The 27660-nt window shown below is 51.7% G+C and overlaps 1 protein-coding gene across 5 annotated transcripts in view; it reads left to right on the plus strand.

The window, feature by feature from the left end:
- The window catches only part of MIDEAS (mitotic deacetylase associated SANT domain protein), a 68938-nt gene that overhangs the window by 32055 nt on the left and 9223 nt on the right, over positions 1-27660 (plus strand). For all 5 annotated transcript variants that reach the window (XM_037832326.1, XM_037832328.1, XM_037832327.1 and 2 more), the window contains 8 exons: positions 13314-14997; positions 16095-16394; positions 20864-21209; positions 23133-23199; positions 23633-23775; positions 23911-24014; positions 24503-24578; positions 25274-25362. In XM_037832326.1, coding sequence (XP_037688254.1) covers positions 13594-14997; positions 16095-16394; positions 20864-21209; positions 23133-23199; positions 23633-23775; positions 23911-24014; positions 24503-24578; positions 25274-25362 — 2529 coding nt within the window. In that variant the 5' untranslated portion in view covers positions 13314-13593. The remainder of the gene's footprint in view (positions 1-13313; positions 14998-16094; positions 16395-20863; positions 21210-23132; positions 23200-23632; positions 23776-23910; positions 24015-24502; positions 24579-25273; positions 25363-27660) is intronic.

Here is a 27660-nt window from a genome sequence, read left to right on the forward strand (position 1 = left end):
CAGTCCTCAGCTGGCTCCATAGTTATTTATTTGTCTGTTTGTGTGTGTGTGTGAGTGAGTATTGTGGTTGGGAGGCTGGATCTGAGTGAAAGCAGAAGTACCAACGCTAAGTCAGCTGTGCAGTGCTTCAACTGGGCCTTATGGGGACAGTGGGAGAGGAAGAAAGGGGGCCGAGGCCCATCTGCACGGTGGCTGCTGATGTTCTTTCTGTCCCTGCAGCAGCCCTTGCACCCTTGAGCGTAAACAGCCCTTCCATGTTGCTAGCAGCTGCCTGTCCTTGCTGGCTCTGGGCAGAAGAGGTGCCTAAAATAACCAGGAGGCACTTCCACTTGTGGGACATTGGCTGTGGCGGCCACTGGGCGGGCTCGCTTGCTCCCGGCAGGCCCTGGTGTCTGGGACTGGAGCTCTCACACTCACACTTCCTGTGGCCATCCCTTCCCCAGCCTCTCTCAGGCTGTGGCGCCAGGTATTCTCTGAGGACTTTTCACCCCACGGTGCCCCTGCAGGCACTGCCAGCAGAGCTGAGTCCAGGGGAGGCCTGTGCTGGTTTGCTGAAGGCTTTCTTCTCCCGGGTTCCCTGGGCCAGATGCCCATGCCTTGCGTGTCTGCAGATCTGATGCTGTGGCTGGGACTCTGTGTCTCCATGTTCTGCTCCAGCTGGGCCAGCCCTGCTCTCAGCCGGCTGGGGAACTGGCAGACCATCCAGCGACTCCTGAGGTGCTGAAGACTGATGAAGACACCCGAGCTCCCCCTACCCAGGAAGGGAGAAAGGAAAAGGGAAATCACATTTATTGAGCACTTACTTTGTGCCAAGCACTTTCTGTGTGTGTATTACCTTATTTAATACCACAACAACTGTGCTACGAAGACATCATGTCCATTTCCTGGCAAGGGAATGGAGGCTTCTCACAGAGAGGGTGGTGGCAGGAGAAGCCGAGACACATTCTGACCGGAAGCCTTGTTTCTTATGACCATATAGCTTCCCCACTTCTCTGGGTTATTTTTAGGTGCACTGGGAACAAAGCTAGTAGGAATTCAGGGACCATTTGACTGTCTGAGAGGGAAGATACTCTGGATTGGGAAGGGTAGGGGGCCCTCTCTGAGGCCTCCCTCTCCCAGCATTTCACAGGGCAGCCTGAAGCCCAGCCTTGAGCCCTGGGACCTGCTGTGGAGGACAGACAGACTTCTGGGGCTCAGCTCTGTGTGTGTGTGTGTGTGTGTGTGTGTGTGTGTGTGTGTGTGTGTGTGTGTGTGCGTGTGTGGTGGTGGTCAAGGGATTGCTGAGGACATCACACACACATCCTGGAGACCTTCCAAGTGTCCCCAGACACATCCCAGACTCTGTAGACCTGAGAACAGCTCTGGGGACCACAGGCTCGGGATAGGTGGGGTCTTGGCTGCCGGGTCTGATCCCTGGGCCCAGCTCTCCAGCTGGCTTGGCCCTGGTCCCAGAGAGCCTGGTTGGTGTGCACTCTGGGGCCTGAGCTCGATGCTCTGTCGGTGCCCAGCACTCTGTGCCAAAGGCCTCTGGGTGTATTTCAGGAACAATAAAGAATAAATCAACATAGGATAAAAGGCCCTACAGCAGCTGCTCACAGTTCTGGAGAAATGCAAGGAATGTGTGAGTGTTTGGCAGAGGCCTGGCTCTTGACCGGGGCCTGAGAAAGGGTGTGACGCTGAGCTGATGGCCAGGTGAATGAAGGAGGTGGCTTTGTGTCCATTCTGCAGCCCATCTGGGAGGCCACCCCCAGGCGGCCATGCTGAGATCCCCCTTTACTGGGAGAAGCTTTTGTGCCTCTTGGTCACCAGCAGATAATTGGGGAACCGTATCACCCCCAGTCTTTGCCCTTACCCCAAACTGGCTGAAGCCCCCCTGCCAGGCCACCAGGTAGGTCGTGTCCCCTTCTGGAGCTGGCCAGGCAGGTGGGCCTGGGCTGATGAAGGCTTCATAGCCTTTTCACTGTACCAGACGCCCCTGTGCCACCTTCCTGCTGGAGAGGAGATGAGCCAAGTGTCAAGGACCTGGCAATGCCCAGTCTGGGGAGCGCTGAGCAGTGGGAACAGCCACCTGGGAGGCTCTGACCACACCTTTACCCAAGCGATCAGCCAGGTGTCTGTCCACGGGCAAGTCATTTTGTATCTCAGGGCTTCAGTGTCATCAGCCATGAAACAGAGATTTGTACCGGTGACCTTTGGAGGGAGGCAGGCAATCAGTCACTCCCTTATTCAAGATGGAGGGTGAACAGCCTTTATTTAGGGTTTTAATTAAGTTCTTAGGAAGAAAAGGCCGTAGACGCGGATATCTGTGACTGGGGGCTGATGCTCAATGGCCATTGGCACCAGTAGAAACCCAAGTGTGGAGCAGGCTTGACCTAGACTTCAGGGTGCCAGGAGAAGGGACAGGAGCCTGGCCTCAAGGGGATTCGGGGCATCTGGCAGCTGACAATCAGGGAAGAGTCAAGGCTCTATTTTTAAAGAGCTGTTGGCCAGTTCATAAAGTCAGAAATGAGAATACAGGTTACCAGGGGCCAGGTGGGGGTGGGGATTGGGGAGTTAAACTTAATGGGTGCGGAGTTTCTGTTTGGGGTGATGGAAAAGTGTTGATAATGAATGGTGGTGATGGTGGCATAAGATTGTGAATCTAATTAACACCACTAAATTGTACAATGGAAAGTGGATAAAATGGGAAACTTTTAGAGGTTGTATATATGTTATCAGAATAAAACAAAACAAAACAAAGCAAACCATAAAACTTTACAGCCTAAAAAGAGATCCCTAATGTAAGCTATGAACTAGTTAATAGTATAATTATAATAATATTTTTGCATCCACGGTGAAAAAGGTACCACATTAATGCAAAATATTAATAATAGGGAAACCTATGTGTGTGGGGGGGTATATGGCAACTCTACTATTTGAATGATTTTTCTGTAAATGCTCTAATAAAAAAATTTAATTAAAAAAAAAAGAGCTATTGGCCACTTGTGGGTATGGGGTAGGAGGGGTGTGGACGGGGTGTGGCTTCCTCTTGGGCAGAAGATGTTGAGCCTGCCCCAAGTTGGCCTGGTGGTGACGATCACCTGAAGCCTCTTCCTCTTCAAAGCCCCTCCCCTACCAGGCCTCTCCCATCCTCCTTACCCAGACAGCCCCACTGCTGGAACATCACACCAGCTGAAGCCGCTCTCCGTGGAGTAGACATGAGCAGCCCCAATCTGCAGAGCACAGGGTGTTGCTGATGCCCAGCCCAGCCCATGTGGCATGGTGTCTAGGCAGGAGGCCGGGCCTCCAGCCCTGGGGGAGGAAGTTTGGAGGAAGGACTCTGGAGACAGACAAGCCTGGGTTTCCCTCCTGGCCTTGCCTCTATACTTGCTTGACTGTAGCAAGTGATATGACCCCTTGGACCTTCAGGTTCCTTGCTGGTAAACAGGAGAGGAATAATACCTACCTTGTGAGGATTAAACGGGTTGATGTGTGTGGAGTGCTTAGCCCCAAGCTTGGCACATCATGAAATGTTAGAGGTGTTGATGGTGGCCGAGTAGAAAGCCTTATTTATGTGATGTTGGTAATTCACCTTGGCTCTAAGCCCTGTCCAAGTGTCTTGCCAAAAGGCGGGGCCAGCCTAAGTGGAGGCATGAAGACTTGGATTGGAAGTTCCTGGTTCTAGGCCCTGCTGGGCTCCTGGTTATGTGTCCTCAGGCAAGTTTCTTCCCTGCTCTGGACTGCTTTGTGGAATAAGGAATTGGACAAGGTGAGTACGGACATCTCTTAATATTCGGAATCTGTTCAGTTTCCCCAGCCGGGCCCTGCTCTGCTGGTTGGCACTGAAGAAAGGACTGAGCCACCTTTCTCCATGTGGTGTGGAGGCTCTTGTTCAGAGAGACCTGCTGCCCTGCAGCTCCCACCTCACCTCTGCAGTCCCCCCACTTCAATGTCCCAGTAGTTCTCCTGGCTTCCAGGGGTTTTTATAGATGTCCCTAGTCTGGCAGATCAGGACTGTGATTATTTCTTGGGGTGGGATGTGGGGTCTACATACTCTGTTCTGCCAGCATCCCCAGGAAAAGCAGCAGCTCTGGAAGGGAGCACAGTGAAGGGGAGGGTCCCTGACTGGACTGGTGGGGTTCTCACATGTAGCATTCTTTCTGAGGCCCAGAACAAGTGCAGATTTGGGATTTTTTTCCCAAAGGATAATGGAAAGAGCTGGGGTCTTTGAGGGCTGACAAGGATTTGAATCTTGCTTCTGTCATCTTAACAGCAGAACCTCAGTTTCCCTCTGTAGAATGGAGACAAGAAGAGCCCTCTACCAGGCAGTTTGTAAGCATGGAGTAGGGTGTGTAAAGTTCCTGGCACAGGGGAGATGTTGTATAAATGCTAGCTCCCTTCTCTGGGGAAGGATCTTCTTTTTGGATGTTCCCTACTAGCCGGGGAGTAGAATATTTGTGGCCATTATCCCAGGGAGAAGCAGGGCTGCAGGACAAGCCGTGACAACCCCAACGGCCTTCCCTTCCTCAGCTCTTTTAACTCTGGGATCAAGCTTGGGGTCAGGTTCTGTGTATGTCTGGTGTGGGGGATGGGAAAGCGACTGCCCCAAAGTACCCAATAGTCTGGGATCCATGATTATCCAGGACTGTACAAAAGGCGTGGAGAACATGGGCTGAGTAACGAGGGAGCGGCTTTTCTGAGCTGGGAGAACTTGGCAAGTTATTAACTTCTTACCTTCATTTCCTGGCCTATAAAGTCCCCAAATTTCTTTATGTTACTGTTTTCTAATTTTATTCAATTTTGGTCAGAGAACATACATCGTATGAATTCAGTCCTTTTAAATTTGTTGAGACTTGTTTTATTGCCTAACATAAGATCCATCTTGGAGAATGATTTGTGCACTTGAGAACATGCATTCTACTGTTGTTAGGTGGAGTGTTCTATAGATGTTTTTTAGGTCTGGTTGGTTTATAGTATTGTACAAGTCTTTGATTTCCTTGTTGATCTTCATTGTAGTTGTTCTATCCATTACTGAAAGTGGAATATTGCAGTCTCCAATGATTATTCTTGAATTGTCTGTTTCTCTCTTCATTTCTGAAGGGAGTTTTTCTTCAGGTATTTTGAGGCTCTCTTAGGCGCACAGATGTTTGTGATTGTTATATCTTCTCTATGGGTCGACTTTTTTATTATTACAAATCATCCTTCTTTTTCTTGAAGTCTGTTTTGCTAGGATTAATCTAGCCACCCCAGCTCTCTTATAGTTACAATGTGTATGGAATATTTTTTTCCATCTTTTTACTTTCAACCTGTTTGTGTTGAAAATATGTCTCTGGTAGACAGCATATAGTTGGATTGGTGTTTTTATCTATTTTGCCTATCTCTGTCTTTTAACTGCAGAGTTTAATCCATTTACGTTTAAAGTAATTACTTATAAGGTAGGATTTATGCGTGCCATTTTGCTATTTGTTTTCTGTAAGTCTTACGTCTTTTTTGTCCCTCTAGTCCTCCATTACTGTCTTCTTTTGTGTTAAATATATATATTAGTGTACTGTTCCTGGCCTATAAAATGAAGCAAAGAAGAGTGATGGTTAAATGAGATGTTGCCTACAGTGAACTTAGCACAGTGACTGTAAACATGGGGTACTAAGCTGGTCCGCAGACACTGTAAGAGCCACAAAGTCCTAGGGCCGGCTGAGAGTAAACTCTAACCCAGGGTTCTATGGGACACCTCATGTCTCCTCAGCAACACTCTGACAGGCAGTGCCTTTGGGGAATGGGAGCAGTGGGTCTAGAGAAACTGTACCAGACCTTTCCCAGCTCCAGTGCCTCAGTACTGCCTGGGTGCTTATGAACTATATAGCAGATTCTCCATCCCCTGACCAATGAACCAGTCTCTCAGGGTGAGTCTTATTGCACACACTAAAGCTTGAGAACCCAGCTCAACGTAGACAGGCAACAGAGTATGATGGAGAGAGACCTGGTTTGGAGTTTGGAAGGCTTTGGGTTTGAATCCTGGCTCCACACTCATGAGCTCTGTGACCTGGGACGAGTTTCTTTTCAGAGTTCCCCCTTTCCTTATTTCTCAGATGGAAAATAATAGAAGTTGTACAAGTAAACAACACGCACACATGCTGGGCATGGAGGTGGTGCTTGTGGCTACTGTTTCATATCGTGACTGCTCATTGCAAAGTTATTTCTTTGCTTTTGGACACAGGTCTACCCCCCTTTCCCCTCCCGAATTCTTAAGTTCCTCAAAGGCAAGAACCAGTGAGTGGCAGCTCCTGGACCACATCCTGGTTATCTGATAACCAGCCCACTGGCCTCTCCATTGGGCACACTGTCTCCAGGCCCCATGGCCTTGGTGCAGAAACAAGAGAGAAATGAAGAAGCATTATTGGATAGTGGTTAATACTGAGCCAGAGCACTAAGATTCAGAAAAGGTGAGAACAGTATGTGCTGGAAGGCTGCCTGGAGGAGGTGAGTCTTAAAGGAAGCAGATTGTCAGAGTGGGGGCAGGGTTTCCAGGTGGAGGAAACAGTGTTAATGGGGCTTAAAGTCAGGGAGCTCTCCCTTGGGTCACCCGTTCTTTCTGCATATCTGTAGGCCCTGCACATGCCACCTTGCATTATAATTAACCTGTGTTTCTGTGCCTTTCTCCACCACTGGTCTGGGAGCTCTGTGAGGGTAGAGACTATACCTTGTCTCTTATGTCTCTTCAGAGACTGGCCTGCAGCAAATGCTTGTTGAATGGGTGCAGGGACAGTGGGCAGACCTGCAGGGCTGCAGCAGGGCGTGTGTGGTAGGGAATAGGTAGGGCAAGGTCACATGGCCTCAGCTGTTTCTGGGTCCAGGGCAGAGTCTGGCACCTGCCAGAGAATTCACAGTGCCCTGCCCTGGGCCTGCCAGGAGCCAGGACTTTCCAGAAGAGGTGGGAGAACTGGAGCAGCCTTGAGTGGTGCAAGCTGCATAGGGAGTGTTGCGAGGAGACCAAGGGCCCCTGCAGTCCCCCTGAGGCCCACCCCAGAGGTTCAGTCACCTGAGGATCAGGCCACAGCACAGGGCCGATGGCTCTATCTCTTGTGGAGAGAGCCTAAACCTGCTAGCTTCCACTTGACTCCCCCTGGGACTCCTGAGTCCTATTGGAAGTTGGTACCCTGGGCTGCCTGAGACCCTTTGTGGCCCTTGCCAGTGTGGATGAAAGCTCATCCTTTCCTGACTTTGCCTATGACCTTGTGTTTCTTCTCTGCCTCAGTTTCCTCCCTATACGATGGACCTGGTTATCCAGGCTTCCTATGGACATCCTGGGAGTGTTTGTGGGGTGGGGAGAGAGAGAGGAGATAAAGGTTGAAGCCTGGATGGAGCCATGAGAGTGCCTCATAAGGCAAAGAATTCCCTTTGCACACATATCTCTTTAAAAGCTTCTCAGTGTTGGCATTTTTTATGGTCAGGGCTCAAACTGCAGCCAGTTCAAACCCTGGCAGGACTTCCAAGCTGGCTGAGACCTCTGGGACTAGTGACTCACCCGCCTGTCGGCCTGGGTTCTGCATTTCAGACAGGGAAGCAGTGATTGAGGGGATTCTCTGGATTGGGAATGGGCAGATCATGGGATGTCCCCCCTGCTCTCTCATGCCCCCGGGGAAGTGTCACTTGTGGAGGGCAGGTCCACATCTGTGTAGCGTCTACATCTTTTTCCTTATTGGTTTGAAACCCCTTGAGAACAGGACTTGCATGTCCTGTGGCTTGGAGAAATGGGGAACTCCAGCCTGGGTGTTATAGGGGATATACAGCTGCTCTGTGTTCAGAGAGAAGGTTTGTCTAGGACCTGGGCAACCCTGTGGCCCAAGATAGCAGTGCCAGGCCACTTATCCAGTCTGGCTGTAGCCAAAGGCCCCAGAGTTTCTGAGACAGAGCTTTTCAGGATGTGAGCCAGGCTGGGGGGGCCAGCTTGGCCATGCTTTGCTCCTTTAGGGAGGGCTCCTGACCATGGCCCCCTGGTCTCCTTGCCAGACCTGTGTCTTGAGGCCCAGCTCAGCCTTGTCAGGGCACGAGGTAAACAGACACATAGATTTGATCCTTGGCCATGATCTAGGTGGGTGTGGGAAGCCTTAGGGGAGGAAAAGCAGGGGAGTGGTGGGGCTGACACGTTTTAGCTGGCCTGCTCATAGTGTGGGGCAGCAAGTGGCAGTCAAGGGGCCATCGAGGGGCAAGTGGCTTGTGGACCAGCAACTGGAGAAGGACTCATGCCACGATTTAGTTGGAGAGGGCCTGGGCCCACCAATGGGTTGAGGTTGGGTGGGGTCAGGAGACTTCGTCTCAGCATCATGGGGAAGTCGGATGTGCATCAGGGAGGGAGGCTGGAAGTTAGGGCTGGGCAAGAGCCCAGGGTGGAGATGCTGGTCTTGAGCAGTGCCTCTGCCCAGGCCTAGCCCTGACCCACCGAGCCCTTGGGTGCAGCTCCAAGCCAAGTGCCGAGATACAATGGTTTGCAAACTTTGCCCTGTGGAAGCGTGCTGTCTGCTGGAGATGAGGAAATAAGCACCGGAATTCAGTGTGCTGAGCATGGTGGTGGGGTTCAGGAGGTGCTGGGAGTTCATAGTGCAGCTCCTGGCTCAACCTTGGGATCAGGGAAGGCTTCCCAGAGGAAGCAGTATCTGAGACCTGAAGCATGAGTAGTACTTGCTAGATGAAGATATAGGAAGATGTCCCAGGGAGAGGGTACAGGCTGGTCAGAGGTCAAGAAGCAAAGCGGGAACAGCGTGTTGGAGGCACTGAAGGTAGGGCTGAAGCATGGAGTGTTGTGAGAGGTGGCAGGAACCAAAGCCTGCAGGGACTTGTGGGCAGGGTAAGGAGTTTAGACTTTCTGCTAAGACAGCCTGTTTGGTGCTCAGGGAACTGGCTGACCTGGGGATGCAGGGCCCTGCAGAATGCCATGCCTGGGTCTGTATTGCCGTTGGGTGGGAGATGCATGAGCTCTGACTACCCTCCTACCGAGTGCTGAGCCTCTGGGGACTGGGGTGGCTCAGGCTGTAAAACAGGAGCTTGGAGCACTAGCCTCCAAGGACCAGGGGATCCTCCAGTTGGCTCTCACCTCCAGGTTAGTATTGAGCCCCTGAGGCCACTGGGACCAGGCTGAGAGCAGCAGTCTTGTCTCTCTGGTGAATGCACTGAATGTCCCTAGTGGGCTGGTGAGTGGCCCTGGTCCCTCAGTGGCCATGGGCCTGGCCCCGTGGCAGGGTGTTGAAGGCTCACTGGACTCTCCTGGGGTCGGCCTCCAGTGGTGGGCTTGCACCTGGGCTGCTGGCTGCCACTTGGGGAGTGGTGTGTGTTCCTGCTGCCACCCCTGGCCTCTGGAGCACGGTGTCACCCTCAGCGCAGTGTTTGGCCTTCCTGGCACCTGCCAAACACATATGTGGGCAGCACTGTTTTCTTTTCTTGGTGCACACTGCTTCCTTCCGTAGAGAGAAAGTACTTCTCAACACAGACCTTCCGGAAAGCCTCATTGGGCCCATGCCATTGATACCACACTCTTGCCTTCTCTGTGGTCTGGCTGGGGATCCGGTGCAGCAGTGAGGAGCCTGGAGGAAGGGAGGAGTGGACAGACAGTTGATCAGACTGATGGAGTAGGTTGCAGTGTCTGGGGCCCCTCGGCGACTGTGGGTTTCCTTTTGCAGGTTCTGGCATCCGTTGTCAGAGGCCTCGCAGCAGGTCCGGTGGGGGTGAGGGCGCTGCCTGCAGAAGTTCCTGATTACATCCTCTTCCCTGCACCCTCGGGACTTGGGCCATGGGTTGGCAGCCTTCGGAAAAGAGGGCTTCCTTCCTCCTCCTCACTGAGGAAGGCTGGGCCAACTTCTCCCTGAGGGACAGAAGTTGCAGGGTGAGAAGTGGGGTTGGGATAGAAGAAATGGGAGGAAGTGGCCCAGCCCTGGCCAGGGTTGTGGGCAGCAGGGCACCAGGGGCTCTGAGAGCTGGAAGCCCCAGCAGCAGCTCCCAGAACTGAGTCCAGGTGGGTTTGCTTGGCCACAGAGCCCAAGCCCCGGGGGCAGGGCAGAAGGGGCCAGTGAGGAGGAAGTATCTTGGATCAGGTGTCCCTGCAGGTAGACCTCACACACCTGTTGGCCTCTCTGTGAGGTTCCGTCTCCTCCCTCCCTTCTTTCCTGCAGGACTGAAGGATTTAGCTGTAACTGGGGAGATTGGGAGAGGTTTACCTGCCAGAGTTCAGGCAGGGGTGAGGGGCTTCCCAATGACCGTAAGGAGAGATCTGTCTCCAGAAAATGCTTTCCTGGGTCACTTGTGCTGTAAGACAGGTGGGGAGTGTGCTGTGCAAGCAAGCTGTGCAGAGAGGGACCTGGGGGCTTGGGGATGAGGAGTAAGAGCTTGATATGGGATTCAGGTGGCGGTGGGTTCAAGTGTCAGCTCTGCAACATTACTATGTGCCCACAGACAAATAACTTGGCCCCTCTGAGCCTCTGCTAGCTCACTTGTAAAACAGAGGTTAAAATACCAATGCCTGCCTTACAAGCCTGTTGTGGGTGCACTCAGGACTGCCTGGCAGAGTGCACTATTATTATTATCACCACTGTTATTAGTGCCCTGCTGCCTGGGTGCGTCCCCTCCCCCCTTCCTTCCGGGTTGTTAGGCATTTTCCCCTCTTCTCCCCACAGCCCCAGACAATGGTCATTCTCTGCTGGAGTTCCCAGGCCTGGGTGCCCGTGTTTCTGGGGCATTCAGCTTCCCCCAAATCGGCCCCCTTGATTTCTAAGCAAGTCCCTGGCCAGCTTCGGGAGCCTACTGTGGGGTCCCTGAGTAAGGGTGGGATGCACTCTCCTTGATATGCAGTTGGGGGGTGGGGAGGTGAGAGGCAGACCAACTGAGCCCCGCCTCCCGGCCTGACCTCCACTCTGGGCAGTGGGTGAGCAGAACTGGGGCCGTTTGGGGCCTCTCTTTTTACCATGAGCCGGAGCAATTTGGCTGGGGAGCTCCAGTCACAGACTCCACCCCCGCCTCCCCCCACTCTGAACCCCAGTGTGCAGAGCCCGCACTCGGAGGGGCAGAGCCGCCATCCCTGGGCCTGGGGACCCTCTATGCACACCCACACGTGCATCCGGGCCCACCGGCCACCTTGGCCTTCCTTTCCTCCAGGCTCCAAGCCCTTGCCGTGGCTCACATGGCGGCGGGGCTGTGATAGGGGGTGCAGGGGGCGGCGGCGATGAGAGAGTAGCATCTGTGTACTCTGTCGGGGAGTGGAGGTGTGAGCGCAGACGAGCACCAGGGGGGGCTCCCAGCCCCCTAGAGGCACGTGGGCTGCCCAGGCGCTCCCCTCCCCTCGCTCACGTTCTTCCTTCCTCCGTCCGAGGACAGGAATTCTGGTTGGGTCTGCTCGAAGCGCCCTCAGAGAGGTAATCGCCTGGCTGTGCAGTCCTCCACACTGCAGCTTCCTGCTGACCCCGGGTTATTTTCAATCTGGGGGCTGGCTTTCGGGTCTGTGCTCAGAATTGGGTCTGCTCTCAGGGCACGAGGGTTTAAAAGCAAGAGAAGGGTTTGTTCAAAAGGTGGTTCTCTGGCCCTGGGCACTCTCTGCTTGGCAAAATCCTCCGCTCTGTGCCCAGGTGCCCGGGTGACTCGGATGCCCTCTTGTCTCCGGCTCTCCTCTCTCCCCCAGCTTCCATATAAGACGACAAAGTGGGTGCAAGCGGGGAGGGTCCCCCTCTCACTCCCGCCAAGGCCCGCGAGCTGAGGAAGGAAATCACGGAGGAAGTTCCTCCCCTTCTGGTGCTGGGGAAAGTGAAAGATAAAGGAGGGGGCCGGGCGGGAGTCACGCGGGAGTCACGCGGGCTCCCCGGGAGGGCTGGGAGCCGAGGAAGAGTGCGGGGGAGCGATAGCTCCCGAGCTTCCCTCCCCTGGGCCCTGAAGCCTGCGGAAGGGGCATTCTGGGGGAGAGCCCGCCACCGCCATCGCGGGGAGGGGCTGGCTTTCACGGGGGCGGGGGGCGTCGCTGGGAGAGAGTCGCCCTGCCCTGCCCTCCTCGGAGAGGCTGCTGGCGACATCCGCCGCTCTGGGCTGGTTTCTTGGGAATTCTTGGCGCCACTAACAATAACCTGGAGCGTGCAGGGTCTGAGGTTCGCCTGGGCCTGCAGGTTATCCCACACTCTGCTCCCCCAGCTGTCTGAGCTCCCTCTCCCTTTCCCCCTCCTATCCCGACAGACCCAGGAGGACCAGAATCTTAGCTTGGGGAGGAGACGGGCCACATAGCTCCCAACCCACCAACTTCCCAGAGGAAAAAGAAATTCTCTCAGAAATGATTAAATGTCTTAAAAAACACATGCAAGCAGCTATGTAAGTTGTGAAACAAAGGTCTCGACTCTTTGTTCTGTAGCAGGATAAATTTTTTTTTTTCCGTTTATCAAGTTAGAAAACAAAAAGAGAAAAGCCACTTCTACTTTACTTGTGCTATATCCTGGAGAAACCTTCCAGGCCTAAGTTCTAGCAGTCAGCTCTCCCAGTGTCTTAGTTATACTATGCCTTTGTCCAGGATGTCAGGGGCTCTTTGGCAGTGAGGGTGGGGGCCGCTGCAGGGAGGCTGCTGACCAGCTACGGGGCTGGATCCTGCCTCCAGCAGCCGAAGCTGCGAAACAGGTTCTATGCTAGTTTGGGGAAAACTCTGGCAGCCACAGCCCCACCCAGCGGCTCCACCCAGGGGTGGGGCCGAGGCTGCATATGCCCTTCTGGGGCCTGCATGCCTCAGTGCAAAGGGCTGCTGAGCCTAGCCCCTGGGCTCTACACGGGCTTGATGAGGCTCCAGACACTGGGGCCCACGTAGGAAGGGTGGTTGTGTTGGGAATGACTCTTCTCCACTTCCTGTGTGTGAGACAGGCATGGAGCATCGGAGGAGTCATTGGCTGGGTCAAGATCCTTCTGGGTCCAGTGGGGAGGCTACTGCATGGCCAGAGGAGGACGTGACCTGGCTGCCCAGTGGGCTGGAGCCTGGGTTAGGACAAGAAGAGGGTCCAGCATGGCCTTTGTTGCCCCTTTTCCTAGCCACGGGGGCTCACGCTGGATCTTCAGCCCCAATTGCCTCCTTGGCAGATGCTTTTGCGCAGTACATGGATCATACAACCAAATGTAGCAGGAGAGCGAGATGGTGGGGTAAGAGAGTCACAGAGCTCCTTGGGCAATGCTACAGATTTTGCTGCCATCCTGGCAGCTCCCCCAAAGGTCTTACTCCTGCCTCACCAATGCATCTCTGTGACCTGGGGCTCATCCCTGGGACACACTTGTGCTGACATCCAGCGCGTCCTGGGAGTCTGTGGCTGAGCTGTGGTTACTTCTCTCTGCAGGCTCCAAGACCCTGTGTAGCGTCATGAACTGGGAAGAGTAGACGCTCCTGAGAGCCTCACCACAAAGAGGAAGGAGGAGCCAGCAGTTCTTTCTCCTTGTGCCTGACTGCGTCGTCCAGCGTCTTCCTCTGCTCTTGCCCACCCCCACCCCCCAGCCCCCAGCTCCCAGCCCCCACCGGCCCCTGGACTAGGGCTGGGCTGGGCTTCCAGCAGCACGTTTCCCCAGGGCATGGGCAACTGGTGAAGCAGGGCTCACTGCCGGGGCCCAGTTGACCACACCATGAACCTCCAGGCCCAGTCCAAGGCTCCGAATAAGCGGAAGCGTTGTCTCTTCTTTGGGGATCAGGAGCCAGCTCCCAAGGAGCAGCCCCCATCCCTGCAGGCCCCACAGCAGCCCCCAGCCCCTCCACAGGTCACCAGAGTAAAGGAGGAGTCCTACTTTGGGCATGAGGGTCCCGTAGGGGGCGCCCCCACCTCCCAGCCTGTGGAACTGTCCCCTCCCAACAGCCTGGCCCTGCTAAACTCTGCAGTATATGGGCCTGAGCGGACCACAGCAGCCATGTGGCCCAACTCTGTGATGGCCCCGGGACGGGGCCCAGAGCGTGGAGGGGGTGGGGGTGTCGGTGACAGCAGCTGGCAACAGCAGCCTGGCCAGCCTCCCCCCCACTCAACCTGGAACTGCCACAGCCTGCCTCTCTACAGTGGACCCAAGGGGAGCCCCCATCCTGGTGTGGGAGTCTCTGCCTACTATAACCACCCAGAGGCACTGAAACGGGAGAAAGGGGGTGGCCCACAACTGGACCGCTACGGGAATGCAGTGAGGCCAATGATGTCACAGAAAGTGCAGCTAGAGGTGGGGCGGCCACAGGCCCCCCTGAACTCCTTCCATACAGCCAAGAAGCCCCCAAACCAGACGCTGCCCTTGCAACCCTTCCAGCTGGCCTTTGGCCACCAGGTGAACCGGCAAGTCTTCCGGCAGGGCCCACCGCCCCCCAACCCTGTCGCCCCCTTCCCCCTGCAGAAGCAGCAGCAGCAGGCAGCCCTGCCCCAGATGCAGCTCTTTGAGAACTTTTACCCCATGCAGCAGCCACCCTCCCAGCCGCCCCAGGACTTTGGCCTGCAGCCAGCTGGGCCCCTGGGACAAGCCCACCTGGCTCACCATAGCATGGCACCATACCCCTTTCCCCCCAATCCTGATATGAACCCCGAACTGCGCAAGGCTCTCCTGCAGGAGTCAGCCCCGCAGCCTGTGCTACCTCAGGCCCAGATTGCCTTCCCCCGCCGCTCCCGCCGGCTTTCTAAGGAGGGTGTCCTGCCTCCCACTGCCCTGGATGGGGCTGGCACCCAACCTGGGCAGGACCCTGCCAGCAACCTGTTCCTACATCACTGGCCCCCGCAGCAGCCCCCACCTGGCCCCCTGGGACAGCCCCATCCTGAAGCCCTGGGATTCCCAATGGAGCTGCTTCCTGATGGGGAGAGACTGGCGCCCAATGGTCGGGAGCGGGAGGCTCCCTCCATGAGCACTGAGGAGGCCATGCGGGCAGTGGGCACAGGGGACTGTGGGCAGGTGCTGCGGGGTGGGGTGATCCAGAGCACGCGACGGAGGCGCCGGGCGTCCCAGGAGGCCAATTTGCTGACCCTGGCCCAGAAAGCAGTGGAGCTGGCCTCGCTGCAGAACTCAAAGGTGAGGATGGTTGGGGCAGGAGGGGGAGGGGGAGCGGTGTGAGGGCAGAGGAGGGGACTTTTTTCAAGTCGGTGAAAAAAAATGGTCTGAAAATGAGCCTGTACATTTCAGGGAGTTCTGAATTCTCTGCATGCACAAGCACCCAGACCTGAAGGGAAGCTGAGGTTTACACTCACTGAGAGTCAGCAGGCAGGAAGTTGCAATATACCATTGTGGGTTGGCTCCTTTGGATGGGCCTTGAAGGACTGGGAATAAGGAAAGGGGAAGCCATTTCCAGACCCAGCATATAAAAGACAAGATTGGGGTGGTGGTTGCACAGATGATTGATTAAGTTTGTCAGAATGCATTGAATCATTATTAAAAATAGGTACATTTTGTCATAGGTAAATTATGCTTAAGTTGATTTAAAAAAAAAAAAAGAATGATGGGGAGGAACAAACAGCATTTGAGAACCTGTGTTGTGCTAGGAATTTTTTTGTACTTGATAACAAATAATTATCATCAAATTCAATGAGAAGGGGCACTGGCATTTATCCCCATTCTGTAGCTAAAGAAGCTGAGGCTCAAAAGGGATTTCACATAGCTGGGGTGGAAGCCTTGTGTGTCTGATTCTAAGCCAGTATTTTCTCCTTCCTTCACCAGGGGTCTTAACCCCCAGTGCCTATAGGGCCAGGTTGATAGGAGACTGTCCTTGGGGACAACCAGGTTTTACTCTAGCCAGTTGCCCATTGGGGAACAGATACGAACTCCACCATATTGCCACAGGTTTCTTGTTTACTTTTTGCTGCAGAGATGTATTTTGAATGGTTATATACTATTTGATATTCCAGGCCAAAAAAAAAAACACATCTGTAAGCCACTTGTGGCCTGAGGTGGCCATTTGGGGACCTCTGTTCCAAGCCAGAAGGGGAGGACCTGGCAGAATGGAGGTTATGGAGAGTATTTGGGAATTTGGTGGGAGAAAAGGTGGTGAGGGAAGGGTCAGATTGTCAAAGACACTTGGGAGTCCCTGGATTAAATGGGGATGGGGATCCTGGACCAACACATCAGGCCTTATTTGCTAAACCTTGCCTCCATTTACCCCCCTTCCTCTCCAGGATGCCAATGGCTCTGAGGAGAAGCGGAAAAGTGTGTTGGCCTCAGCTGCCAAGTGCGGCGTGGAGTTTTCTGAGCCTTCCTTAGCCACCAGGCGAGCCCGAGAGGACAGTGGGATGGTGCCACTTGTCATCCCTGTGTCTGTGCCTGTGCGGACTGTGGACCCTATGGAGGCAGTTCAGGCTGGAGGTATTGATGAGGACAGGAAGGGTCTGGAGCAGAATCCTGCCGAGCACAAGCCATCAGTCATTGTCACCCGGAGGCGTTCCACCCGTATCCCTGGGACCGATGCCCCAGCTCAGGTATGAGAGGCTCTGCATCCAAACACCTCCAGTACTGAGTGATCGTGGGGACCTAGGACCCCATGGGAAAAGGAGAACCTGGCAGTGTAGGAGGTTTTCAAGGAACCCTTGGGAATACCATTCATGTTTTCCAAACCAAACTTCAGGGGAAATGTACTTCTGGGGGGACAATGAGAGTTTTACTTTTGAAATTGGATGATCTGGGAAAATCTGGGATGGTAGATCTTTATTTCCAGATCAGCAAATTTTAACTGGGCCCCTAACATCGGTCAGGTCCTGTGCTAAGCACTGGGATATAGACATGTTGGTTGTTCTTTCAGTATGTTCACATCTCCCACAAAGACTGAGGTTTTGTCTGTTTCTTCTTTTAGTTCTGTCAATATTTGTTTAATTTTGAGGCAGTGTTATTAGGACATACTCATTTAGAACTGAATTAAACACTTTCTTATTATGAAATGTTTCTTTTTTATGTCTAGTAACCTTTTTGCCTTTTGAAGTCTATTTTGTCTGATATTAATATAACCATACCACCTTTCTTTTGGTAGTGTTTTTGGAGTGTGTTTTTTTCCATCCTTTTACTTTCAACCTTTCTGTATCCTTCTACTTAAAGTGTATCTTTCAAGTGGCATATAGTTGGAGTTTATTATTATCCAGGCTAACAAATCTTTTTCTTTTAATTAGAGCATTGGTACATTTACATTTAATGTAATTACTGATATACTTGAGTTTAAATCTGTCATCTACTCTTTGCTTTCTGTTTATCCCATCCTGCCTTTTCAGTGTTCCTTTTTACTCCTTTTTTCCCCCTTGGATTAATTAGGTTTGTTATTCAAGTTCCTCCTTCTATTAACTTGTCAGTTATACATTCATTTATTATTCTTTTAGTGGTTATCCAAGCAGGCTTTCTTACCTGGCTTTCTACAAGAGAACTAAGCCCTACAAAAAGTGATTTGAGTGACTATTTTCTCAATTCTCCAAAGGATGGCACATAGCTAGTACCATTCTAGATGCATAAGAGAGAACTCATTATGTACAATTAATGCCTTATAAAATTCAGGCTTAATTCTCTGGTTGAGAAGGGCTGTTAGAGATTAAAACATATGTCCATGGCTTGTTGAAATCTAATATAATTCAATATTTTTACCTTTTCCAGGAGAATGCAAAGTTCTTAGGAAACTTTAACTCCAACCCCCAGCCCCCAACTTATAGAATTATTGACATGCATTTTCATTCTCTATATATTTTAACATCCACAGAACATTGTAATATTGTTTTGTTCTGTCAGTATTCATTTTTGATTTACTTAAATACTTAGCCTTTTTGTTGCTTTTCATTTCTTTGTATACTTCCAAATTTCCATCTTGGATCATTTGTGTGCTGCTTGAAGAACACCCTTTAGATATTTCCTTTGGGTGAGTCTGTTTGTGATGAATTTTATTAGTCTTTGATTTTTCTGAAATGTTTTTATTTCACTTTCATTTTTGAAGGATGATTTTGATGGGTAGAGAATTCCAGGTTGGCAGTTATTTATTCTCTTTTGGCACTTCAAAGATCTTACTACCTTGTTCTTACAGTGTTGAGAAATCACTGTAAGCCATATTTCTGCTCCTTTGAGTGTAAAGTATTTTTTTATGCTGCTTTTATGATTTTTTTCTTTGTCTTTGAGTTTGAGCAGTTTTGCTGTGTTATACCTAAATATGGTTTTCTTTGTATTTACACTATTTGGAATTTATAGTACTTCTTGAATATTTCTTTTGCCCCATTTTCTCTCTCTTCTTCTTCTGGTACTGCAGAAGCACATTTGTTAGACCTCTCCACCATTTCCCCTCTTGTGCTTTTCTATATTTTCCATTTTTTTTTTAAATGTGACCTGTATTTCAGTTTACTAATTCTCTTCTTATCTGTGTCTAATCTGCTGTTAAACCCATTCACTGAGTTCTGATTTTTAGTGATTCTATTTTTCAGTTACAAAATTTCCCTTTAGTTCATATTTAGAGATTCTAATTCTTTGATGGAATTCTCACCCTTGCCTTTTATTTAATAAATTAAGCAGTTTTCTTAAAGTTCGTGACTGATAACTCCATTAATGAGATCTCCCGAGAGTCTGTTTCTATTACCTGTTACTTATATTTTTTTAAATCACGTCTTGCCTTCGATATCTGGTTACTTTTTGTTGAGAGTCAGAGATTATATATAAAAAATCATTGGTAAAGTCTCTGGATGATGTCCTCCTCTTCCAGAGAGGATTTATCTTGCTTCTGACAGGTAGCAAAGGACACTAGCAACCTGAATCACTTTAATCAGAGATTGAGATGCTTTGAAGTTGGGTTTCATTCCATGTGAGGACTAGTTTATTTCTGATTTATCCTTATTCTGAAAGGATAGACCTTTGGAGTTCCAGATTAAAGCTTGGGGGGTTTACCAGGTTTTCCTTCTTTGCCTGTCCCTAAACTCCGGTTTTTATTCTGCTAGCTCCTTGAATTTGTTAAAAGCTCTGCTCTACTTCTTAGCCTCTTAGTTCCCTCTTCCAATATCAGCATCTGTCTCTAGGGAAAACACGACTCCAAATGCAGGCTCACCTCTTTGCCTTTCTCTCTCTCTCTCTCTCTCTCTCTCTCTCTCTCACACACACACACACACACACACAGAGAGAGAGAGAGAGAGAGAGAGAGAGACACCCATATGCCTGGCTTTTCTAGTTCCTCTCAGCTTGGAGTTGGCCTGCCAACCTATCCTCTGTAACAGCAAGGGGAGCTTCAAATCATGAGCAGCACGGTGTCTGCTCTCTGGGGTTTTGTTCTCTGATTGAGTGAAAGTGTGTTCTGGAGGCCAGAGGCCTGGCAGCTTGTCCTGCGTGGACAGGAAAGAGCCTAGGAACTATACAGCCCAGCACCCCCGTGTGAGGAAACAGATCCAGCAAAGGCCAGGAGGCTTAACCTAAAGTCAAATAGCCGAGTAATGGCAGAGCTAGTCCTGCAATGTGGCTCTCCTGAGTCCCCACCTGTGAGTGCTTCCATTGCACCAGGCTTCTTGGGCTTGTTTATTTTTTGTTGTTCTTGTATTTATTATTTTTCTTTGTATTACAGACATTTTCAATCATGCACAGAAGTAGAGAGAATAGTATAATGAGCCTCATTATTTACCCATCACCCAGTTTCAACAGTTATTAGAATATAGCTGATCTTGTTTCATCTGTACCTCCACTTCTCCCTGCCACTGGATTATTTTAAAGCGAATCCAAAAAATTGTATCATCCCATCCATAAATACTTCAGTTTGTATCTGAAGTAGATGTACAAGAACTCTTTTGGTAACACAACCTCAGTATGTTACCACATTATCACACCTAAAAAATACACATCTCTTTCTTAATATTGTTAAATATTCAGAATAGTTTAAATCCATTTCCCTTATTATAAAAATACAGATTATTATAGGTAGCTGAGTTCATCTTGGATTTCTTGTCTAGCATGTTTGCGGGCCTTTGGCTCACTGTGTTTTTTTTGGTGCAATCATATCATTCCCTTAAGGACTGAAGAACGATCAGCTTCATTTCTTCTTCATCCGTAGATGGTGCACTCAGAGAGACGGCCTCTCACCCTGCAGGGCTCTGCTCTCCCACTGATTGAGAAGATAGGGATTGCGCAAGGAAAGGCCTTTATGCCTTACAGCCCTGCCTTCTCTTCTCTGTAGAGGCCCATGAGGTATATCAGGCAGGGAGAAGTGTAAGCCAGAAGGGCCAACCCTTGACAGCCTGAGTGGACTAGCCTCTCCTAGTAGGACTAATACTATGAGAACAAAAGTTCTCTGAGGACAGGGACTGTCCTGTTCATTTTGTGGTCCCATTCCCAACTCAGGTCTTGGCACATAGTAGGGGTTTCCATCTAATGCATTTAAGTAGTGATAACAGTAATTACTATTTTACCTGCTGTTCCCAGGGATTTCCATTAGATACTTCATTCAGTCCTCACAACCACGGGGGTTGTGAAGTGCCTGATAGGTAGGCACTTACTATTCCCCTGTTTAAAATGCTGCTGCACAGAGAGGTTAAGTCAGTAAAGTGGCAAGTACAGGAGTTGGACCCCAGTCCCACCCGTCCAGCTGCAGAGCCTGGGCCCCTAACTGCTGCACTCTCCTGCCCCTGCAGCGCATGGTACATCAGGAGTTGGGAACTATGGCTATGGCCAGATCCAGAGTTAAGAATGGTTTGAACATTTTAAAAAGATTATTTAACAAAAGAAGAAGAATATGCAACTGAGCCCATGAGTGACCTACAGAGCCTAAAATATTACTTTCTGTCCCTTCTAGAAAAAGACAATCAAGGCCCTTGACAAGCTTCCTTTTTCAGACTTGGCTTTGGTGGGTGTGACGGGTAGGCCAAGTTCCAAAGGCGACACAGGCAAGCAGTGGTCAAGACTTCACTCTTCCCAGGACGTATGTAGGAGGGTGAGCCTTTTTTTTTCCCTCCAGGCTGAGGACATGAACATCAAGGTGGAGGGGGAGGCTTCGGTGCGGAAACCAAAGCAGCGGCCGCGGCCTGAGCCCCTGATCATCCCCACCAAGGCAGGCACTTTCATCGCCCCTCCCGTGTACTCCAACATCACCCCATACCAGAGCCACCTGCGCTCTCCTGTCCGCCTGGCTGACCACCCCTCTGAACGGAGCTTTGAGCTGCCACCCTACACGCCACCCCCCATCCTCAGCCCTGTGCGGGAAGGCTCCGGCCTCTACTTCAACGCCATCATGTCAACTAGCAGCATCCCGGCCCCACCTCCCATCACCCCCAAGAGTGCCCATCGCACCCTGCTCCGGTCCAGTGAGTTAAACCCCTTGGTGGCCGTGGGGGCAGGGGAATGTGGAGGAGGGAGAAGAGTGGGCAGGGAGGACACTTGGCTTTGAGGGTCTGATGGGGATTGGGCTGGAATGCTGTGGGAGAAGGAGCTCCACGCCTTCTCTGAGAAGGAAAGGGAGCTGTCCTGGTTCAAGAACACAGCCTGGGTCAGCCTGACCGCTGGGTTCAAATCCCAGTTTCACCATTTACTATTATATCCCCTTGTGCAAGTCTTCTTCTGGGCCTCAGTTTCTCATTATTCAAATGAGGATAGTAGTAGTATACGGTTGACCCATATGAAATTGACAGTATTCAGCGATTTTTGGATCCATAAATAGTTTCCTATGGCTCAGCCTAAAGCCTACTTCGTAGGGTTGTGGTGAGGACCAGCTGCTTTAACACACACAGAGCAGCAGCATAATGCCTGGTACGTCTCATTTGCTCTTAATTTCACGTGGTAGATCCTGTCCCCTCTGTCTCTCGAACAGACGTTTTGGCCAAGAGCAGACATTTTGGAAAGATTGGGCCAGCCTTGGTGACTGTATGCTGGGAAACGTTGCCCCCTCTACAAAGGCATCCATTTCCTCTGCAGAATGGAATAATCCCATCTCTTAGGGTGGTAGAGAGGATTAAGTGGGAGTGAACACGGGTGAGGCCTTTCACCTGATTAACCTATGACCAGATGCCCCCCCCCCGCCCCCCGGCACAGCTCTCTGGTGCCCCCTGGTGTCTGTGGCGAGAAGTGGTTTGCCCGGGGCTGGCCGGCTTCCTGGCCCTCCCACTTCCATGTGCAGCTTCCCCCTGCCTGGGTCGTGCAGGAAGAAGCCACTGTAGAGACCAGACTGGCAGCCAAGGAGAGGTCAGTCCATCCGCAAGTGTTCATCAAGCACTTGTGTGGAAAACCGTGAACCGGGTCCTGTGAGAATGCCCGCAAGCCACAGTCTGTCCCGGAGAGAGTGCAGGGTTTTTAGGGAGTCAACACAAAAGTCAGGGAGGCAGAAAAGCAGAGGTTCCAGACAGTGTGTGATTTGCAGTGTGTGATAAGCTCCGAATGCAGAGGCTTCTTGCCTGGGGTGCTGAGGAAAAAGAGTCAGGAGGAGGTGGAGCCACGGAGGGTGGGGAGGGCCGCCTCGGCAGAGGAAATGCCCGGCGCGAAGGCAGGGAAGTTGCCTGTGCAGGGAGACTGAGGGAGCATGAGGTAAGCTGTCGACTGGGCTGCAGGGTGCAGGCAAGGGGGTGGGTGGAGGTCGAGGTGGAAGGGGGAGCTAGGGGCGCAGGTCACGGGAGCCTGGAATTCCGAGCCGAGGATTTCAGGTTTTCTCTCACTTTGCAGTAGGGGAGCCAACCGAGATTTGTTTATTTATTTATTTATTCTTTTGAGCAACGGTGTGTCTTGATCATGGGGCATTAAGATTTGTTCTGCAGAAACTGAGGCAGAGAATCAAGAAAGGAAGTGAGAAGACAATTACGAAACAGTGACCCCCTTCACCTCTTTCCTGGTGTGCCCAGAGATTAATCCTCTTCACTAGAGCACCCAGAGTTTTGTGTTGGAGAAAGTTCTGAGCAGGGACAGGGCCCGAGTGCTGGTACCAGTTGTGGTGACAGGAATACACATGTGTATTGAGTGCTGTGCTCTGTGCGTTCTTTCATTCAGTCCTCACAGTAGCCCTAGGAGATGGGTATTAATAGCCCCTTTTTGCAGGTGAGAAAAGTGAGGCGCCCTGATATTTAGTCAGGCGCCTGAGTCCTCACTATCAGCCAGGGCAGAGCCCACCTCAGGGTGCCCAATTTCCAGCTCAAACCTGTGCAGGTCATTGCTGTGGCTCTTGTGCATACAAAGCAGCAGTTTTGGAATACTTCGCTGAAGGGAGGAGGGTGCCACTTACTAACCTGCTCTTTGTCCCATAGATAGCGCTGAAGTCACCCCGCCCGTCCTCTCTGTGATGGGGGAGGCCACCCCAGTCAGCATCGAGCCGTAAGTGCCACCCTCCCTCAGGCCTGGGTTGAGGTGGTGGCAAGTGGGGTCCAGTGCATGCAGGGGTCCCTGTGAGCAGAGGGGTCTGTGGGATTCTGCAGTCTGCCCTGGGCTTTACTGTCCCCACCTTGCTTCTGTGTGGAAGTTGCAGGGAAAGGGAAGGAACAGCTCAGCTTGAATTTACTTCTGAGGCGAGCCAGAAGGTAGCCCAATGGACTCTACATGTCTGTAATCCTGGAGTGTCTCCTCCCCTTTCCAACCTCTGCCTTGCCAGCCGCCCCCCGCCCTCCCCCAAGCCAGATTTCCTTATGTCCAAGCTGAAGCCCTGTCTGTGCTAAGCTTCTGCCAACTACCCCTGCATCCCCGGGGAAAATGTCAGGTTCCCTGTCCCTACGAAGTGAGGCTTCACTCCCTACCCTTTCCACCCCTGCAGGCGGATCAACGTGGGCTCTCGGTTCCAAGCAGAAATCCCCTCTCTGAGGGACCGTGCCCTGGCAGCTGCAGACCCCCACAAGGCTGACTTGGTGTGGCAGCCGTGGGAGGACCTAGAGAGCAGCCGGGAGAAGCAGAGGCAAGGTAAGGAGGGGCCCCAGGAGGGAGCAAGCAAACAGGACTGGTGGGTGGACAGGTGGGCGAGGCCCAGCCCCGGGCCCAGGCCCCAGCCAGCCCCAATCCTCAAAGTGATTCTCTCTCCTCTTCCCCTGCATCCAGTGGAAGACCTGCTGACAGCTGCCTGCTCTAGCATTTTCCCCGGTGCTGGCACCAACCAGGAGCTGGCCCTGCACTGTCTGCACGAGTCCAGGGGAGACATCCTGGTGAGATGCCCCTCTCTGCCCCTGCCAAGGGAGGCTGCCATGCATCCATGTCTGCTGTCCAGGAGCCAAGCTTGCTGGCATGCTGATTTGAAGGGGGTGGGGGGTGGGAAGGAATGACTGGGGAGGAGATTATAGGGGTTCAACCTGAAGAAGCCCTAGTTCCAAACTCCAGACTTCGCTGCCTGGGGTCGTCGCATCCAGCCTAATCCCTGATTGCAGATCAGAGTGGCCCCAGCCCTCAGACAGGACTGTCACCAAAAGACCACCTCCCTTTCAGGCTGGGTGCTCCCTCATAAGAGGCCCGGGAGCCTGAGTCCAGGGCAGCTCCCTCCCCCATGATCTCTTAATCCTTCTAGGCCTCTTATCCCTCAGCATTTAAGAGGGGCAAAAGTAAGTCTCCACCCTCTGAATTTTGCCCAGGGCCTAGGGTGCTCAGCCCTCCAGAGACCCCTGCCAGGGCCTTGACCTTCCTATCACTTCCCCTCCAGGAGACGCTGAATAAGCTGCTGCTGAAGAAGCCCCTTCGGCCCCTCAACCACCCGCTGGCCACTTATCACTACACAGGTGGGCCTGGCTGGGGGTGGACCTGAGGCCTGGAGCCTTAAGGGGTCTCCAGCATCAGTGGGGCCCTGATCTGTGTTGAGTCATGGCACAGGGTGCAGGGGGACCACATATTGGGGGGGGGGGTGTGATAAGCAGAGACCAGGTGAGGGAACTGGCATCAAAGTTGGGGTAGTTCCTAAGGGGCTTCCTGTGCCCTGGAGGGGGAGGGGAAAGGGGATGGACAGGTGGGAGTCCATCCCCGCAAAAAAAAAAAAAAAAAAGTGCCCAGGCGCAGGTGCAAGGGACAGGAGCCCAGGGAGGGCCATCCAAATAGGCATCAGGTGCCTAGAACTTAGATGGCCCCTAGAGTACCATGGAGTCCAGGGCACTGTACTTTAAGAGGGACATTGACCGAATGACGTAATCATAGCAGCCAGTGGTATTGATCCCTGCCAGCTGCCACAGGCAGAGCACCCGGGGTTTTGCATGCTTGCTTCATTTAGCCCTACCACCAGTGGGGAGGTGGGTTCTGTTATTAGTTCCCATTTCACAAGTGAGGAGAGCGAGGCCCAGAGGCTAAGCCACACAGCTAGAAATCCCCAGAAGCGGGATGTGGAGCCAGCTCTGAATGACTGCAGAGCTGCTTTTCGGCTGGTCAGAATCACCCCCACAGTCCTGCCCGCCTCACTCCCCCCACCTCCCTCTTTGCCCTCCAGGCTCCGACCAGTGGAAGATGGCGGAGAGGAAGCTGTTCAACAAGGGCATTGCCATCTACAAGAAGGATTTCTTCCTGGTGCAGAAGCTGGTGAGCTGGGGGCTCTTTCAGGGCAGGTGAGGGGCAGGGGCTGCCCGGTGACTTGGGAGCTCCCTCTGCCAGCAGGTTCCCTGCAGTCGCCGGCCAAGCGTCTCTTAAAAAGCAGAGTTAGGAAACTGCCACTAAGCACCCTGAGACAACTTTCTAAACAATACCAGAAGGGAAAAAAAACACCAGGCCCTTTGCCCCTTGGTTCTGAGCCCTGTCCCATGCTCTGGGGTCCCAGATCCAGAGAGGCCCGAGCAGGCGTCAGACCCAGTGGCATCAAACCTAAAATAGGCAGGCAGGGGCAGGAGGCCAGGAGGGCTGCCGGCAGGGGCCAGTCATTCCCCAAGTGCTTGAGCACTTGGAAGGCCATGATTAATGTGGGGTGAGGGGGTCACCCTAGGTTGAGGAGATCAGAAAGCCTGCAACTGGCCTGGGGGGCCTCAGCCCACTTCCTGGCATTCCCAGGCCCTCCTTCCAGTGACTCAGCTGGACAAGTAGAGTTTCCTCAATTTATCTGTCTTCTCCCATATTCTTTGGGGAGAGGAGAGTATTTTGCTAATCCAAGGAATCACATCTTTCCAAGTCCTGTCTAATGGAATCTGGGCTGTGGGGAGAGTGAGCTGTGTGGACGGCAGAGGGCCCCTGGGATTGTGGATTGTGTGAGGGTGGGGCCTGGAGGGTGGATGGGGTGTGGGTGAAATCTCCCCTCCCGGGCCCTGTCGTGAGGACAGTCGTTGGCTCTGTTTTAGTAACACTCTGTCCCTGATTGGGCAATACTGCTAGGAAGGATATGTCTGTGGCATCCCTAAGGCCTCCCTAATTCTGTAATGAAAAGAGCAGACCGTCAGACAGGTGATCTGAGAGGCTTAATAGTAAAAGTGTAAACAGATCTAATGAATACGTCTGCCACTTGGCCATTCCTCGGAGAGGAGACATGTCTGTTTCCCCCTCAGGCCCCGAGACCTTTACTGACCCCTTGGGCTCCCGGGACGGGTGCTCCCGGCTCCCCGTGCAGGCTGCCCAGTCTAAAAGCCTGGTTGGCGGCGGTCAGAGGGAACAGCTGAGCATGGGAAAATAGTCCCAAAATGAAACCCAGTGGCCAAATGGATTTGTGAAACGGGAGGGCTAGAATTTCAGCGTTTGGGAGGCCCTTGGAGTCTTCTAGTCTCATTATTTACATGAAGAAACTGAGATCGGAAAGGTGAGTGACTTAATAGTCACACAGCCATTTAGTGACAGAGCTAGGGACAAGACTTGAGCCTGCTGCCTTACTCTTCAGGTTTTCCAGGGATCTCTTTTGTTAATTTCCCTTGGGTTCCTTACCACCCCTGCTCCCTACATACAGACACGCAGTGGACAGTTTGACGTTTCTCTGTCTTCACTTGTCATTTGCTGCTCTCTAGAGAAGAACAAAATCGTTTGACTGGGTCGATGATTGGAGCTAGCTTTGAATGGTGGTGGTGCTTAACTTTTTTCTTTTTTTTCATTGCCCATATATAAAGTTTTATTGGAATGCAGTCATATTCATTTGTTTACACATTGTCTATGACTGTTTTGTGCTACAGCGTTAGAGTTGAATAGTTGTGACAAAGATCATTTGGCCTCCAAAGCCTAAAATACATGTATAGGCTAAAATATATCTGGTGATTGACAGAAAAAAGTTTGCTGACTCCTCTTAAAACTAGTCAGGAACTTTCCTCTCCACTTTCCTCCTTTCTTTTCTACCTAGCACTAAAGCAACTTCCCTTGCATTTCTTAGGAAGCAGGGTAGAACGGGGCAGGTTTATCATGGTTCATTTTATGGGCTCTAGCCTTATGGAATGCCTTAAGTGTTCTCTGGGCTTGACATTTGTCTCTCTCTCTCTTTTTTTAATGTTTTATGTTGAAATAACTTCAAATTTATAGAGAAGTTGCAAGGATATTACAATGAACTCTTTTATACTCATTACCCAAATTCACCAGTCTTTAACATGTACACATTATTATTTTTCCCCTGGACCTCTTAATAGTTTGCATACATCATGTCCCTAATCTCTCTTTTTTAATAGCAGTGTTACAAATTACTCAGTTAACACAAGATAACTACAGTAACAATCTGCTGTAGTCAGTGGTTACAGTCCCCTCTTACTTTTGTTCATTTCTCAATCTTGAGGGATTTGGGATGATGACCATTCAGCTGCTTTAGGCTAAGGAGGGATGCAGATATTATGGGGCAGAGGAGTGGAATTGTTTTGCTTGCAGATGAAGATACTCCTAGCTTTCAGGATGGGGCTGATCTGTCATCATCATTTTGTTAGTTGT

The sequence above is a fragment of the Choloepus didactylus genome, chromosome 4 (genome assembly GCF_015220235.1).
Source record: "Choloepus didactylus isolate mChoDid1 chromosome 4, mChoDid1.pri, whole genome shotgun sequence".
Lineage (NCBI taxonomy): Eukaryota > Metazoa > Chordata > Mammalia > Pilosa > Megalonychidae > Choloepus > Choloepus didactylus.